The following is a 19269-nucleotide window of genomic DNA, read 5'->3' as shown; positions in this document are numbered from 1 at the left end:
TATTTCAGATATGTCGATGAAATAATCACTGCTGTAACTTCACTTTATCGGTAAAACTCTGAGACCATTAACCAGCGAGTTTCTACTACATAGAGATAAACCCGCCAATATGACAATTTCCAAAAAAATTGAGGCCTGCCATCCTTATTCACATGGTGGAAAATGGGTCCAGATACATCCATGTATCATGCGACACTCTTCACAGATGAAAACATAAAAACGGAACAATCCTTTTCTCTGCAAACATTCGATCTTATACGAACAATACCGATGCAACTACGAACTGCGCACATCAAGATAGGGAATTGATGCACCAATTTCAATGCTGCCTTTAGCGATACCTGAACACTCTAAAAGTGACGGTTTAAGCTTGTCTCAAACCCGAGCAATCTACTTTCTAAACTGACCAACAAAATCTGGTTGTTGAGTCAAATAGTTCCAAGAAAGATGCCTCAAATAATTGTCAGGGCTGTACTATCGAATCGAAATTTTTATTGCTGATTTATCCAACTGGCTTTCAAATCTTCGTGGTATAATGTTTTAGGTACTTGACGTGTTAATTTTATTGAAATGAATTCTTTCACGAAGGAACAAAAGTTTGGACTTCGGCGTTAGTCCTTCTTGTCCATTTCGTAATATAAAAAATGTTAATCGCCAATTTGATTTACAAAATACTGCGTTCGGAGATCAGAATTGAAAATTCCAATATAAATTTCAGAACTATAAAACTCGCGACTTACATTCGCGAGACGAAATTCTGTTCAAGAATTGCATAAAAAAAGTTTGTTTTTCACTTCTCTCTAAGATTTTGGCCATGTAACAAATAGTGATATTAAGCTCATCTCTGATATATTCCACTTCGTATAAAGATTACGTCATCACGAGCCATGGGGCTTGAAAAGTGAGTTTTAAAGTGAATTGTGGAGTGAAATTTGATTATACGCACATCTATCACGCGAGGCGCTAAGCGAAAAATAGAGCTAGATCTACATGTATTGTACGTCGCTCTCTTTCGGATTAACTTCCCCTGTTATAACCGGAAAGCAACAAGAGAGTGAAATGAAATTCCGGATAACGTTTCCTTCTCACTCAGTGACAAGAGTCATATGATTTCGACGTAGCTTCATCGTATGAAAATGTGAGCAATCAAGCCGGTTTCAATATCGGTTGTGGTAACGCGTTTTATTCGTCGCTAATGTTCCTCTGTTTCAGAGTGCGGAACGAAGTGCGATAAGCTTCTTCCTGTAATACGCAAATATTCCTCATAATTTACCAGGAAGATATCGCAGTCTAGCCTTGGGACTGGATATTAAGTTTCCCTCCGATTTAAGTACAGGAACTTTATACCCGACGGAGTAATCGATCCAGCAGTTTTTAGAATTGGAACCTCGAGTAGTTTCACTCGAATTCCGCGTACGTGCAACAACGACGTGGGATTGATTGACTCGGAAGGCAACACCATCTTTCATTACGTTCTTGTAATGTTCTTAGAATTTTGACGAGCAAACTCAATGTATCCAATCGTCATTCATTGGATCGTACGAATTACGGATGGAGGACTTGCGCATAGTATGCTAGAAAATTGAATGCGCGCACAAAGTTCTTCAACATCTCAAAGCTCTCGGTGTAAGCGTCAGTTTCGTCGGATTTAACTTTATCAGACATGAACCATATGACCATATACGTTGTGATACACATTCGAGTGTTATTCGGATTTCACGGAGAATTAGGCAGCCATGGAGATGCATCAAGTATTCCGCTCACGATCAGTATTAACATCGTTTCTCTGGATCCACCTCCCTACTATCGGTCCAATTTGTGAATCCAGCCAGCAAAATTCAACTGCGTTATCGCGAGAGCCGGAAATACTTTAGTCTTCGGAGGATAGTAGTGTTGGTGTGGAATATCTGCTGGATTACATGCATTGATTGGATATTATTTGTTACAATCATTCACCCGAAAATTTTACTGTGTTATGGAGTGAACAAGGACTGATATATTTCAAATTTGACTATGAGGCGGTGGTGAAATCCGAATGAATGATAAGTGAACTCGAAACTACGGGACGAGAGACAGATGAACTTCGAAAGATGTTGAAACCGAGAGAAATGCGGATAATGGCTTCGGTATATGTCTCCAGCAACAGCTTAATGCAAGCTTCCATGAATTTTCTTTCAATTTACTAATGATGTGTAATAATATTTTTAATATCGATCCTCATGGGTATATTTTTTGCCTTGTGAAATCTTCAATGAAGATGTTTTGATCCGTTTATGCATGCTTTCCGGATAATAATGCGATTGCTTACGTTGAATTGAATCGCTCAAAAAGTTGCGTCAATGTATCTCAACCGGAAATGCATGCGTTCTACAACGCAACTACGAGTGCAATGTTGCAACTCCACAAAGTTCTTCCATATGTTTCCGTCCCGTTGGAAATGGTTGTTAGAAAACATGATCGTACCCGATATTTCTTATTATCACCCGAACCGATAAGTATACATGGTATACCGCAGGATCCAGCCTATTTTCAACCCCAACTCCAACATTCCGGGACCACCGTTACAAGGATGATTGGTGGAGCACTTCAAACGGAAAAACTTTTCCGTATTTGTTGGGCGAACTTTCTGCCTCTCTTCGTGGTAATATGTATGGTAAGTATTCGAATTCCCACCAAATATATTGGCCTCGTGGAGGCACAGTTGGAAAATGTTTTACGCGGCCTCAAGAGTCCCATTTTCGAGCATTTGAGGAACGACATATATAAGTCCAATGCTATGTGTTGTAATTTTTCTCACGTGGGAAAAAATAAATGTAGAAATTTTATGCGATGCTTATAATTTTCATACGCTTTATATATATATATATATAGTGTATATTAGAGTGTTTCAAAAAAACCGCCTATTTTTTTTTTTTTTTTCGAAGAACATTGAAAAATCTTCCGAGTGTCCCTCAAAAATGACCTCGGTAAAATATGAGCTCTTAATATTGATATTTAGAGGTGGCGATTCTCAATTTTCTATTTCCGATTTAAATAACATGTGAAAAAATTTTTTTTAAATTTAGTAATTTATTGCTCGAAAACGAATCAGTGTGATGATATAAACAAAACATATTCTTGTAGGAAATTTTACGCTCTACAAAAAACGCTTTGAATAAAGATTTGCGTAAGGTAATTCGTTTCGGAGTTATCACGCCTCAAACATCGAACCGTTTGAAATAATGATGTTATTAATTTATGAATGCTACAAAACCGACTCATGACACGTAATGTACCAGATATATTTTCGTACACATTTAACAATCAGATACAAAATTAACAATACTTTGCAGATAAAGCAGATATTCGTGATTTCACGCTCGTTAATCCATATTTCAAGCATAAATACACGTAGCATGTTTTGCTCATTATCACGATAAGCGTCGTATAAATTGCGCAAAAATTATATGCGTGGGTCGCTTTCATCTAAAATAGATTTGCAAATTCATATCTGCTTTATACGGTTAATCAAGTTGATGCCATAATTCATTACCAACATCTTATACGTTCCAATTAAACGTTGCTGTTGGTAGGCAATGCGGTGGGTAGTCAATAGAGATATTCGCCATTTTTAAGTTGAATTCAAATTATTGTTAATGATTGAGGAAGCTTCGCAAACAACCAACAATCATACAATAAAAAAGATGTATTTTGTTTTCACGAGTTGAAATTTGAAAGATGATCGGCATTTATTTGACGACTTGATTTTCGGAATACGTTTTTCAACACTTTTTGTAAGAGAGCATCGAAATCGTTCGTGAGATTTAAACGAAATATTATATACACTCTATTCTGGTACGTAAATTTTGTATTACTCAGTTGACTTATTATTTTATTTCACTTGAAGGATAAGTTCATTTTACCCAATATGCATACATAAGTGATGCAATAAGATATTTTAGAAAATGTCCGGAGGGTTATTCAATTTATTCGCGATCGTAATTCTAGCCGTGAAAAAATGTTGTAAACTTGGAAATGTTGCTATATGTACAGGACTCTTCAAGTTCTTAGATTTACCAATACCAAAATACTGAAAAGAGATCAAAAAGATCGTAGGACAAACAGTAGACGAATTAAGAAAGAAATTTTTCGTTTTCCGGCTGTAATTCGTGATACGTTGCTCGCTTCTATTAGGACTGCATCCGATCATTTCTTCTCCCAAAATTACGTCGATATTGTGTATCAATTAATTATTTAAACTATTTTTGAAAATCGTACAAATTTAGATCGAAAAAATCCAAAACGGTTAGCCGTGCATTTTTGCGATTTTCATAGCTTTGTACCTGGCGGTTTTCTAGTTAAGTTTTCATTAATCAGTTTAGGTAACAGTTACAATATAATAATCATTTTACATTCATGATCGATAAAATCTGTTTCTAACTAAACACCATTGCAATTTATTGATACATCACCCACTACTGTGTTTTTAAGATCGAGTTCCGGACGTAAAAGTGGGTCCAAATTGATTGCAGAATTTTAACAGGGTGAAAAAATAGTTGACAAAGTCGATTGCACGAAAGACATTTATCTCTCGAACCATAACTTTAGTTCCCACATACATAATTTCGACCACGTACAATATACCTGTAATCTTTCAATTACAATTTAGCTTCAATGCCGTCAACTTCTTTCACGGTGCTTTTGTTCGCGCTATGGTAACTGTGGATTCGTCAATCAATTTTTAATCAATCATTATAATGATTGAATGCCGTTGTCATTAACGGGGGCTGCTTCTGAGAGACGTTCGGTGAAAGGCTGTAGAGAATTCGTGTAATCAAATATGTTGCAGGCAAAAGCTCTTCGTGACCTATACTCATCCGCAAGTGGGCTTGCAGACAATAGCGTAGATAATACATTTACTCTTCTCTTAATAAGTATAAAGCACGCCAACAAATATACAATACAAATGAGGGTAAATTTATTTGAAATTCCGCGGTTAGTTTTTCGGGTCGGAACATGATATCCTTCATATGTTGTTGGTCAAAGCTTAAGTTGAACCAGAACAAATAGGAGGCGTCAGGATCGTATGACGTCATCGTCATGAACATGTATTTGAAAAAGACAGCATTGTAATGAGCAGAAAAAAAATTGACACTTTTATGTACAGATGCAGCTAACTTTCTTAGCATTTTTAACGCGTAGTTATAATACCAGACACTCCGCATGTTTGAATTTTCCACCCTTGTGATATATCATCGAACCACTCGACGCACCTTAGGCGAGTGTATGTGGTCTGTGTTGTTTATTTTACTAGCACATTGTTCAGAGAATATCAATATTTGTGCATTTTCATCGATAGTGATTAAAGTAAACGGAGTTTTAGTTGACACAAGTTTTTTTCGTAAATACAATATAAACACCAGTGCTATCTTCACTAACCTTATACTTCGCATGCAAACAAAAACTGTGACTGAAAGTTGTGCAATTGTAATTCAGATCCTCAAGACTGTAGATAAAGTTATCAAAATACGTATGACGATATCTTTTATCGTTATTTTGGCATCAACTTTGGTTCTGAAAAAACTCGAATTATTTTTGTTACGAGGTTTACCGCGATTGAGTTGAGTTGCACCTACAATTTTTTTTTTTTTTTTATTCAAACGATGTTTTTGTAAACTGTATACGATCTCAAACTGTTTCGTTTCCTGTAAGAAAATTAAAATCTCTATTCACGGTGCTCGTGGAGATTATTTAATTTCAGATTATTTCTTGTTATTAAACCTTCGTATATGGGATATTCCACGCCACATCGACCAGGGTCTGACCGTTTGATTTGGTCCGCAGTTTTTTGTTTTGAAAAGCACCGCAATTTTTATCCAAATATTTTTGAGTATATTACTTATGATTTTTGAAAACCATCAAATCTTTGGATTTACTTTAAAAATCTGAATATAATTTCAAATATTTTGTTTCAGATGTGAAAATTTTTAAGCTCAGACCCAGAGACCGATTTTTGCTTCTATTCTTTTTACAACTTTTTAAAGAAAAAAATTGGGAGAAGTTCTAATCGACAGTCTTTTGTGAGTTTCTGCTTAAACATTTTATACGTCAAATATGGCAAATAATTATTATACTTTACTTTTGTGTTCACAATTTGTTGTCGACTTACCTCTTTTCACATATATATGAAATTCTAGCCACGATGTGCTGATATTAATTGTTGGCAGAAATTTTGTTCCGAAATAATACCGTTCAATTCATCCATTATCGCAAATCAGTTGTACAGAAACATTTCGAGCAGATATACAAATCGACGTATTCAACAGTGAATGCATAAACTTAATATTGTACTTATGGGAATATAATCAAAATATAATCAGGGGATCAATGGTATAAATTACTTAAACATTTATTGAGCGAGATTCATAAATACATATCATGTCAACGTAAACAAAGAAGCAAGACTTCGCATATCGTTCATACATCAATTTTTACTTCTCTTAAAACGTACTGCCTAGTATTTTATTTAATTTTTTTCGAAAGTGAATCACAAGCGACGTCCGTTAAGAATAACTTAAATAGTAGTTGAGCATATTTTTCGTGAATAAAAATTCTCGTATTTAAAAATTTTCCATTCCACAAGCAATACTTGCAAATCGTCCCGCATTGTCTTCACGAGAACCGTCTTTCGAACGAATTTAACAAGATCTTCCTAGTTCGTAGATCAAGTAGTGCTACTTAAAGTTACCACAGTCGACTCAGGTCGATTTGCTGTTAAAAATTTGACGGTAATTTTCTGACCTTTCTGAGCTCGTAGAACTGAAACAGCAGTTCATAGAATCGATTCGTAACAATAGTGAGCGACTCTTCGCCAGTACGACATGATCTACAAATTCGAAAAATTTGCGAAAATTTAACCGAAAGCCACGATCCGTGAGGATTGTGCGAGGCCCTCGACAGGATCGATTATCACACATTTTAGGTATATTCTTGGCGTCTGATTGTTTGGAGCAATGGTTTGTTCACACTGAAATTCAACGGAGCATGACAAATATGTATAATGCATACTACATTGAACAATGTTTACAACGTCGTATCTTCTGGATTGAAATGTTTATGAAGCATGATCGTGACCTATGATTAGAGTCCGGTAAGAAAGTGGCACCAATAACGTAACCACGTAGGTACGTATTTTATTTCTCGCACGTTTCTGTTATCGTATTGTTTATGCATTTCATGGGATTTGAAGGGAATCACACAAACTCCACAGTCTGAAATCATGACAAAACGACTATTTGCATACGGTTATTCCGAATGAGATGGCCATCTCATACCTATCCTTCTGCATTCAGAAGAGAAGCAAGCCTAGAAATGACGTTGAAATCGTGCCTCAGGGTCAAATCTAAGGACGCCATTGAATTCCTTGTTGAAAATTGAATAAGACTTGATCTTGGTAATTTTTTTGAGATCACTCTTACCTAACTATTTAAGTGTTTCCATAATTTTTCGTCATCCTGTATATTCGTGCTCGGGAATATTTTGACAAGTGGGTGAATCAAATTTTCTCCTCACATTTTGCGTGAACCAAGTTTTTTGCGAGTATTCGTATATGCTACATATTTACAGGTCCAATTTTTGTTACTCTTGGATATCTATGAAAATAATCAGCCATCTTGATAGTGAAAATTCACTCGTCATATTATTTTAACGCACTATCGAAGAGAGAAATTATCAGAAATGGTAAATGAAATTTTTATGTCGGATGGCAATCGATGCTAAGGAACTACTTAGCTACTAGCTTAATGAATTTGAACACTTTATCAACACCGCAATGCAGCTCTTCGTTAACCCTCCTCGGTAAGCAATCCCATTGCTATGTGCGTGCAAAATGCCTCCATTACACTTTAATAAAGTTGCTTACTGTAATTTTACTTTCAACATTGGATAAACTTCATCAAAGAATCAGCAATATTGAAAACGACAATTTTTCTGTACGTTCTCATTTCATCATTTACATATACAATTTAGGTAAATAATCTTACAAATAACAATGCCATCAATATTCTTCTGTTTGAGATATAGTTAGCTTTACTGTATTTTGAGTCAGTTATCTTTATAGCAAAATTAGTATAACCATTTCTGAGGGATTTGCAAAAATATTTAATCAAAATCTTTCTATCCAATAATTTCATTTTCGCAAGTGATGAAAATTTTGAGGAGCGGCTGCTCAGGCATGTTAGTTTTCTTCTGCCTGTTCTGTAATCCAAGCTTTGGTTCAATGTCTAAATTTTTTGAGAGCTATTTGTTTTTTTTTTTATTACTAAATTAAAAAAAAAAAAAATCGAGTTTCACTAAAGTCTTCCCTTGATGTACATACATTGAATTATGTGCCTCGTGTTATTTCTAGACTCAAACTAGTTTCTGAACAAACAAATTTCTAGTTTCAAACTCACGTTTAGCACTGGTGATCGTGTCCACCTACAAAAATATTTAGGAATGCTTCTCTAATGACTTTTTTAATCAAATTTGATTAGAGGGAGAGTTTGGTGAATTTTCGTCGAAAATTACCAAAAATTGATTTTAATACTAAAAAGAGTTGAATTAAGAAATCTACCCACAGCAATGCACACCATACGTGTGAATACCTAGGGGGAAAAAAATGTTCAATCAAAAAAAAGTTTAAGTCATCTGAGTGCGGCGGTTACGGATGGTGAAATAAATGTTAATCTGTGAGTTACGTGAATTGAATAAAAAACAGTTCTCTCAAACGAATGACTTGTTAATTTTAAACATAAGAACACTTAGACAAGAAAACATACAGTTCATTGAAATGGTACAACGTAGCTGATTAAAAGATCATTTCATTCATCTTATTTTTTGTTCCATCAAATGTTTTATTGATAAGAAATCATATTCAGTCGGTTTCAAAAACGTCTCGATTATATCGGATACGTTCATCCTAATGATGAAAAGCTTGTGCAAGGTAACATAAAAAGATTCTGTGAAGAAATGCAAGCATTTCAACAGTATTCTAACAGTCTGAAAGCAGTGAAAGAATAGACGAAATAATTCAGTTGACGAATGAAATGCTTCCAATCAATGTAATATTTATTCGATATAAATGTTTAGCTTATGTTATCGGGAGTTATATTACGCAATGAAAACTTGGATCTGATTATTTTTATATTTTTCCAGCTGCTTCATACGTTGGACCTTTGTTATATTTGTTTTCGACCAACAAAGGATTCAAATATAACTGAATTTATTAGCATATTCGTTATCATAGATATAGATACATTGGGCCATTTTAAATGGTGCCAATTTTCGTTGCTGTTTTATTGATATACGCATTTTAATCGTTGAAAATATTTTAAATAATATAAAGTTTAATTCCATTTTCCACACACGTACGTACTTATCAGAACTATAAAAGTGATAAGTAATTAACTTTTCTTTCAAGAACCTACCTTAAGAATAAAGTACCTAATTTTGTTTAAACTACCCATTACAAAAGCAATTTGCATTTGAATTTTTTATAATCTCACGTTATAAAACAACTTCGCAATCACAATATTTTTTTCTTACAATTTTCACAATACTGCAGAGGACACACGGGTTCAAAACATCAGCAATGATGCCATAATCGAAATTACAACAATTATATTGTTGCGATGTATTTTTTGAGGTTGACAAAAAATACGCAAGAAATTGATTTACTTGCTCTACCCTGATGTTAAGCTCCATAAGAATTTTCGACCCTGCCCCCATCAAAACCTTACGTAATTTACAGAAATATACTTCAAGCCGCAGCAATTCCTTTACTCAAACAGGAATTAAAATAACGCGGGTAGAAAACGTGTTTTCTTCAAAATCACAGTTTGCAGGCGAGTGCCTCTTTAATCCACTGTTACCGCCGTGAGTTGGTCAACTATTACAGATTCATTGTAAGTGTCGGATGGATCGTTGATCGAGTAGCAAGATAAAACGTAAAATATACATCGGGTCTCAAACAGTCACTCTTATAGTGAAAGTTTCCTGAAAATGGGATCAGATGCAAGTTTCATCCGGTGGTACGTAGACCTCAGTGGTGTGGCACTTTGGTTTTCCATTGCTGGCCTGGCTGATGATTGATGTCTTTTTGGAATCAAGTAATGGCTCAGTGTTCGAATTTTGCATATGGTCCTCGTTCTGAGAAGCATTCAAATTCACACCGTTACCATTATCGTCTTTATTACACCTCGTGTGACTCGGAGAACGTAAAATATCTTTTGCATGGTCCAGGGTACATCTGCAACAGTTATTTCCAAAAATACAATTGTCTGAATTAATCGTTGCTTTTGATGAGAATCAATCTCTGATAGTTATTTTATTGATATAACGACGAGTCGTCGGAATACTCAAACACGCATGTAATAAATAGGTACTGAGAAACAGCTTCCTGCTGAAAATGAATCACTAGTGAGATTTTCTTGTCTGCTCTCCTCTCCTCTTTTCTACATTCCTTGTACAGACAGTTACAGAATTCACAACATCGATAAACTGCGCAAACGTATATTTCAGAAGATAATCTGTGTCTTTAGTCAACGCTGAAACTTCGCGACAGAACGAATATCGAAAAAACCGATGTCTACATATCCAGTTGGAAGTTTGCATGAAACTTTTCTACAAAAAAACATAAAAATTCTGTGGCAGAAGACAGTTGCGTTATTTCATGAGCTTTAAGGTAATTGGAAAATATTTTTCAATCGACAAAAAAACTCTAATACTACTTTTAGTCACAAGCAAAATATCGTATCATTTTTTTGTCAAACGGCTCGCGGAACGGACTGCAAAATAACATTTTGAAGTTTAACGATAGATTTCTACGATTAAATACGTAAAAGTACTCAACTCTTCTGACATATCGGAGCTGATCTCGTATAGGTATGCCCCCAATCAATAATAGTGTGTAATGAAAAATTGAGAGGTATCGCAAAATTAAAATGTCATAAGCATCATCAGTCATGCTTCTTTTAAACCCGCCCAAACCAAGACACTTGATCTTAAAAAAAAATCAAGAAGAGTCTGAGTCTGAGTCGTCATAACAATGACGCTGCATATGCGAAGCACATCTTATCAGGGAGAAACGGTAAATATTTCAACAGGTTTGCTGATGATGAAAAAAATTATCTGTGGGGACGCGTTTCGGGAGATATCCCGAGATCAGCGGTATCCGGCGATACACTTGAAAAATGGATCAAGTACGACGGGAAAGCCGAGGTGGACATTTTGTTGGCCGTTAGTTCAAGCGAACTAATAGCATTAGACGGCCTAGTCTCTTCCAATAAGATCTGATACGAGTTAAAGTCCCTGTATCAATCAAGTGGCCCTGCGAAAAAAGTAACCCTTCTGAAAAAGTTGGCGTTAACACGGACGCAAGAGAACGATATCAAGAAACACCTCACGGAATATTTCGAAATGGATAAAAAGCTCGATGAACTTGGGTCGGTGTTTCCAGATGAGCTCTTGGCGATTCTTCTGATTCGTTTGGCATGTTTCGCGCAGCGATGGAATATCGCGATGCTCTGCCACGAATAGACGTTTCGAAGGTCATGATATTAGAAGAATACGAGAGCAGGAGGTTTCGAGACCAAGGCGCAGAGCAGGGGGATTCGTACGTGAGAAATAAAAGATATACCGGTTCGCAGACAAAGGTGGAAGAGAGAAGTCGAGATAGTGATGAGACGAAAAACAAAAACATGATTGAATGCTTGCGGTGCCACCGTTTCGGACACATAACTAGAACTGTCGGTCAAGGTACGTGCCGAATAATAGACATAGTGCGCGATGGTTGGAAGAAAAAGGTAGCGAAGCAGAGCAAGCATCGAAAGATAAGAGCAAGGTCTCGATGTTCCTGACCAATAGGGAAGAATTTATGTATGGGAGCCAAAACAGTACTCATCGTCAGTGGCGTATGGACAATGGGTGCACAAGTGACATGTGTGAAGAAAGAGACATAGTTCAATAGTTTACACGAGTGAAGAGTGAACTAAATTTGGCTAATAGTGAGAGTACTTGATAAATGACACTTTGTAATTTTCATAGACGATAAATTGCGATGGTGCGAGGTCTATTTTTGAAAAACAAAAATGAGGTTCTCAGTATGTTCAAAGAGTACAAAGCTGAATTAGAGAATTTCGCGGGAAAGAAAATAAAAATGCTGCAATGCGATAATGAATTCGACGCGTTCTGAAAACGAAATGGGATTAAGAGACGTTTAACTGTGACGTACATCCCCCAACAGAACGGGGTGGTGGAGAGAAAAAATAGAACGTTAATAGAAATAGCGCTATGCATGATACGTCAAGCCGGTGCTCCGCCAGTGTTTTGGGCAGAAACTATGAATAACGCATCATATGTGCGTAATCGGTGTTCAACAACAACTCTGAAAGAGCAGATACCCTTCGCGACGTGAAAGGGGAAGCCCGTACAGTGCTGTTCATGTATGCAACCGTTCCGGGAAAAAGTGTTCGTGAAAACAAAAGATGGTAAAAAGGCAAACAAGAATCACCTTCTATAGAAGTTACCTTCGTGGGGTATGACGTGATATCCAAAACATATCGCGTGCACATTTCAGCGAGGAGAAAAACAGAAGTAAGCCGAAGCGTGAAGTTCATGAGTGAATCAGCGTTTCATTAGAAATAAACACAAATACACGATGAAGAGGAAGACAGTGGTCACAATGAAATTGTTGTCGGTTCAAACCTACCTGGTACTAGCAGTGGAAGTAAAACATGATGCTGAAAAACAGCATCCGATAGTGCCTCCTGCTACTACAATCTCATGGGAAGAGGTGGTACCAACCCCAAAAAGAGGAAGAGGTCGTCGGAGGCTAGTTCATACCAGATTGCGTGGAAGACGACGTAAAATGTTGCTTCGGTGCCAGTAGAAATTAACGATGATGTTAGAAACGACGAAGATGTAAACGAACTGTTGGAAGATGACGATTTCTCCACATGGCAAGAGGAAACGGAGGATACAAAAGCCTGGCAGATTGCCGTGAAAGACGAATATTTGGCGCAAATAAAAAATTGCACGTGGGCAATCGTGCCACGACCAAAAGATGAAAAAGTGATCGAAAATCGTTTCGTGTTTCGTTGCGAAAAACAAAGGTAGAAAAGAGGAGAAGAAAGTGAGGCCAGCTGCAAAAGGGTGCTCCCAACGACCAGGGAAGCATTTCTACGAGACATATTCACCAGTTGTGAGATCAATGTCGATCCGACTACTGGCAGCGATATTAGCAAAGCTCCGCCTCGAGATACATCAGATTAATGTCGTTACGGCGTACTTAAACGGCGTATTAGAAAATAATGTATATATGAAAGAACCAGACCAGTTACGTGAAGTGCTGTGTAAATTAAATTCAGCTGAGAAGGTTGGTTCAAAAGCTAATATGTACGAGTATAGTAAAAAAGTGGCGTGTAAGACAGCCAAGCGCTGGTATAAAGGTTTGAATACAGAAAGAGACAGTGTGTGTGTTGGTGACGCATACCAATACAGAAACAGAAAACAACAGCTGAAACTAGTGCTTTATGACCTATAATTTCGTAATCGGCCGTTGCTACAGACCATTATTGCCCCATGTGATTATTAAGTTATAATCCGATGTTTAACGCGATCTCAACCTGAGAATGTGTAAAAAATTAAGAAGTGTACTCAATAGCACTACACTTTGACGAGCGTTACTTGAAACCATACGTAATAACAGAGTGGTATGGTAAGGCGAGGGGGTGAACGACCGCGATAGATCAGCTAGAGATTAGTAAAAGGACAGAATGTATTATAATACCACGATGTGTGTGTGAATGAATCCAAGTACGCTAATCTCACGCACAATACAGCGAGTGGTCAACAGGACAATACAGTCCAAGATTTAGAAGATTCCCGCTAGAGCGAGCGAGACGAGAATATGGAGAAGAATCCAAAACCAGATCAGTATCAGTCGAAACTCGGAAGAGATAACACGTGAGTCTTGTTAGCTCGTTACGTGTGCGAGAGTGATACAGCGAACTGTGCGAACATGGGGCTATCAACTCGACGAATCGAGGCTCATAATAATCGATTTGATTATTAAACGACGTTGGATCGTGTTTCTAACGTACTTGTGATCGAGTAATTAGATACAAGAGCAGAACTGGGTAGAGCCAGTTGGGGATTCTCACGCTGGCCTTGCCGGGGTCTCATGATTGAGGTTTTGACCCGGGGTGGTTGACACGTTGGGAAACCAACGTGGTTATTACAGTACGCTGGTCAGAAATACGTGAAAATAAATAATAAATCACACAAAATTGGTGTAGCCGCGTGGGCTGGCCTTGGCGGGGTGCTAAGCTAAGCTACCCCGGGGTGGTTTCCGTGTCGGGAAACCGGCGCGGCTTGCAGCCCCCAGTGAAAACAGTACAGGTACTGACCAATGATTTAGGGTGAGATGGTACCTGTACACGTCATCCTCGGGCCTACTTTGATTCTGCTCGTGACGATACCCGTGTTGAACGAATACCTAACCGTTAGAAAGTTACCCAAGTTGACACAAGCGTTGAATAATTACTATGTAAAGCCTGTTCAATAAACCCTGAAGTAAAGTTTCATATCTGGTGGCCATATTATTAATCGTTAAATCGACCCTGAATGCACCATTATCGTTTTGAGTCTATCGAGAATGGTGACTGTAAGACCTATAGCTAGTACTCGAGGAAATTTGGGTACTTGTAGTACCCGACTGTGAGGTCTGTCACTGACGTTGTGCTTATTAAAGAAGTCACCGTCGACATAAAGCAATCAGGTGTGCAATGGCACAAGAAATTGATTGAAAAGTTGAACGTGTAAGGTTTAAAATCGTTAACACAAGACCAATGTTTGTTCATGTCACAGCCACACGATAAAATTATGCTATTCGCAACATACGCAGACGACATAATAATTGCTACGAACGATAATGAATGGATGGATGAAATTAAAAAAGAAACTGTCAAACTCATTCGAAATGAAAGAATTAGTCAACATACTGTGATGCTGATTTTTACTGCACCTCGGCCACCCGCAGAAGTGACCGAGAACTTACACCGCGCAAAATACTTTTGCAGCCCGCGATGTAAGCTGGAAAAATTTATATCTTAAAAAAGATATCGCGAGATTCTGTTGGGCGTCTGGCGTGGTCAACATGCCTCGAAATCTTTATCTTCGCTAAACATCGGACAATATTCTTGGTAGCTTAGTACCGCGGAGAGGGGAGCGATAAGTTCGAAGAGAGTGAGAGAAAGACACTCGACAGCAGTACGTTAGGTAACAAAAATGAAATAAAAGAATATATTCTGCAATAGCGGTGATAGAAAAACAAAAAAAAAGTCAATAATCCAGAGTTCGCTGTTCGCGATATCGAAAATAACAAAAAAAAAAGTAAAACAGAATCAAGAACAATCATCTATCCAGGAAACCTTAATCCTACTTGCGCTAGTCGCACTCTTAATAGTAAAAAAAAAGGGCAAAAACCAAAAACAAAAGATTACTCGACACGCTAGAGGCGACAAGACCGCGTGCAGCAGAATTTGGCCGCACGCAATTTGAAAACGAAATGACTCAACTCAAAACGGTGACTACTCTAGATTTTCCATAAACAAAATTGACTCTACGCGTTGTCGTGAAAACTCAAGCTACGGTCATCAAGCAAAGGAATTGGCAAACGAATTTCGAGCACATGTTCGGCAACGCAGATCCAAAATGGCTACCCGTTACTCGGCCAAGCCTTTGCTCTATCAACTTCGAAATTTGATCACGAGAATATTGGCACCGATTACCGTTCCGCATCCAGAACACAAGCTCGCCAAGCCCCACGTAATCTCTTGGGTAGACCAGACCATTCTTCGCAAATCGTCAGTCCACAACAAAAAGAAATCGCAAACTTGCTATCGAAAATTCTCTGTGACACGACTATGACCCCATGACACTGGAATCTAGGGTGCATGAATTATAGGAAATATTTTTTCCGATAGAATCAATAATTGTCATTTTTTCGTTTATTCAGCATTGATAATGAGGAATCAGAAATTTTCACGTCAAGTCGAACAAACAAATGTTCTTTAATTCGAATATGCTAATTACATTGAACTTTTCAATTTATGCAATGAACACAAAAATTATATACATTACGGAATTGGGATGATATTCACACAAAACCCTGCATTGGCCTTACAGAGTGGTCAAAAACTTTCACGTAAAATCGAACTCACTATGAAGGTTAAGCAGATGAGAAAATGATTGAAACAATTATTGAATCTATTGGAAAAAAATGTTACTTATAATTCATGCACCATAAATTCCAGTGCCGTATCATCGTAAAATTTAGCCTCGATCGAGATGTTACTTTCTTCTAAATTTGAGACATCATGTTCTTCCATACTGCCGTCGATTACTGTTGACGGGGTGAAGGAGGCGAGGCTGCGACGCGTCGGCCGTCAGCGGAAATCGCGTCCGTCTTGGGTACCTGCGATGCAGGGTTCTTCGTTGGCTTCCCTCCGCAGCCTCGACATCCTTCCTTCGAAATCGTCGGTATTCCGCCACTCCGCAAATTCGTCGAATTCGTTGCTGGCTTCCTGCTTGATGCCGTTGAAACTCGAAGAACAAAAGAAACAAAAAGCCTGAAATATCTTATTCGCTATTCGCTAAAGTGTCCCCTCTCGGAATTTCGGATGCGTGACTCCAGTTCTGGCGCTCTTTTGCAAATATTTTGTTATTCGATACCGGAAATCTCGTACTTTTTTTAACGTCCAGGGTTCAGGGAGTCGTTTGTAACGGGCATGAAATATGCCACGTTGAAATACATAGATGCTTGGGAATTGAGTTCTCACGCGATAAGCATCAATGCGTATACTTGAGTCATAAAATGTACGTAGGATTGGTGAAATTATCGAGTGTTTCGACGAAAGGGACGAGAGTTGTTTGACAACAATTCCTGCTATGATTCTTGTCAGAATTATCATGATTATTTTCGACGAAAGTATGTGGTGTCGTGTGAATCGAGAGACGACTCTGATTGGCTGAGATAGTCGAAAGGAGCGAGAGTCGTGCGAGCAAAGGCCCAAGAGAGTGAGTCGAAATCGGGAAGCGGTCGAAGCACGTGTCACATATTTTCTTTTTTTTTTTCAATTTATATTTCATTTTATTCTTTTCTCACCTGCGTATTGTTGACAAATGCATTTAATAATAACTCCTGACTTACACCTCAATCCCCACATCGTATATTCGACAAATTGGAGGCTCGTCCGGGATTGAGGAAAAAGTTAGTCAAGGCGTTCGGGTTGAAAGAAGAGTATATCGTTAGAAGTACGACGGAGATTTCGAATTCTAAAGACGTAAAGCAGAGTAGAAGACGACACAAGAGACGTAGAAATGGAAGACGCTAAGCTCGTGAAAGTTGACGAACTGCGACAAAGGCTGGAAGAACTCAACCTACCGATTTTCGGCGCAAAAGCCGTGCTGCAACAAAGGCTAATCGAAGCCTTGGCGAAAGCCAAAGGAAAGACGAGAGATGATGGTGTTGCGAGCGCCTATGTTCGAAGGCATAAAAATGCAAAAGACGACGATGACTACGATATCAGTTCCGAAAACGATGGCTTGGAAAACAGTGATGCCTCCGATGAAGGAGACGATCATTTCGATAAGGAATTGACGGCCAAGGAACTGGAAAAGCTCAAACGACGAAAGCGGAAATACAGACGAGAAAGCCGAGCTCGGGCGATGAGAAGCGTGATGGAAGAAGATAGCGGAGACTAAGATAGCTGCCCGAATAGAGACGAAAGACGAAGAACCACGACAAGAGTAACCCGTGCAAACGAAGATGGACGCCAAAATGGAGGCGAGAGACGAAGAATCACGGCGGGAGTAGACCGTGAGGACGAAGATGGACGCCAAGATGGCGACGAAAGACGAAGGCGTTACACAAGTGATTCGAAACACCCGGTAATGACCTTCAAAGACGTAGAAAATGCGCTCGAGTTTTTCTCTGGCGAGGGGAATGAGAACGTTGCCCACTGCATCCACAGTTTCGAAGAAGTCGCAGACATGTGCAAGTGGACCGACGTACAAATGGTGATGTATGGTCGTAGGTTGTTACGAGGCTCCGCGAAGCTGTTCGTCAATTTTGAGAGTGCTGCAAAAACGTGGTCGTCTATGAAGAGGGCGCTGCAAAAAGAATTTTCGAAAACGACGTATTGTAAAGCGATTCATCGAAGGTTGTGCGTGACGAAGAAGAAGAACGACGAATCATATATCGAGTACACGTATCGCATGTTAGAAATCGCGAGTCACGCACCCATCGACGTCACGTCCCAAATCCAGTATATTATTGACGGAATACAAGATGATGAAGCCAATAAGGCGATGCTACACGGCGCGAGTTCGATCAAAAGACTAAGAAACAGGCTGTTACAATACGAAGTATCGCGAAACGCCGCGACGAGAAACGCAAAAATAAACAAGACGACGAATCACGAAAAGACGAAAAGAGGACAAACGAAGAGTGAAACACCGACGAGACGTTGTTTCAACTGTGGAAGCAGAGACCATCTGAGCGATGGCTGCCCGGACAAATCGAAGGGCACAAAGTGTTTCAAGTGCGGTAAATTCGGTCACGTCGCGTCAAAGTGTAGCGACAGTGCTCAAGGACAGACGACGAGAACGACGCGATGCGACATCGCGACGGTCAGTGACAAAAAGACATATAAAACGGTGAAGATCCTTAAAAATGACGTTGTTGCCGTGCTTGATTCCGGGAGTGATCTGCACCTCATTCGCGCGACGTTATACGTGAAATTGGGTGCTACCACACTCGAAGACGTACAAGTACCGTTTGACGGTATCCGTTCGAAGGGTGCGAAGACTCTTGGCAGGTTCGCGACTGCTGTGATGATAGACGGAATTTCTTTCGAACTCGTCTTCGATGTGATCCCCGACGAATACACCGGACACGATTTGCTGATTGGTGGTGAACTATCAGATTTTGCCGAAGTGAAGTTTAAGCAGAGGCAGGCGACGCTAACCAGATTGACAGGAATAGCCGAAGACAGACTAGATCCAGGTTGGCGCGCAGTGCTGTACATAAACGTCAACAATGGGGAGTCAAAGAAAGAGAATGCCGCTATCTCGTTGCATCGTGTGAAGGATCCCGAGATAAAACATGAAATCCGACAAACGATCGAAGAATACCAGCCGAATAAGACGAAGAGCACCGGTGTCAAAATGAGAATTATTCTCAGCGAC

The 19269-nt window shown here is 38.7% G+C and overlaps 1 protein-coding gene across 1 annotated transcript in view; it reads right to left on the bottom strand.

The window, feature by feature from the left end:
• Positions 1-6401: 6401 nt before the first annotated feature.
• LOC124299174 (neuropeptides capa receptor-like) overlaps positions 6402-19269 on the bottom strand; it is a 53264-nt gene continuing 40396 nt past the window's right edge. The window contains exon 6 of the mRNA XM_046752178.1: positions 6402-10267. Within this exon, the coding sequence (XP_046608134.1) occupies positions 10027-10267 (241 nt within the window). The 3' untranslated portion in view covers positions 6402-10026. The remainder of the gene's footprint in view (positions 10268-19269) is intronic.

The sequence above is a fragment of the Neodiprion virginianus genome, chromosome 1 (assembly GCF_021901495.1).
Source record: "Neodiprion virginianus isolate iyNeoVirg1 chromosome 1, iyNeoVirg1.1, whole genome shotgun sequence".
Lineage (NCBI taxonomy): Eukaryota > Metazoa > Arthropoda > Insecta > Hymenoptera > Diprionidae > Neodiprion > Neodiprion virginianus.
Note: the sequence above shows the minus strand (reverse complement) of the source record. Positions and strands in the feature narration are given on the sequence as shown.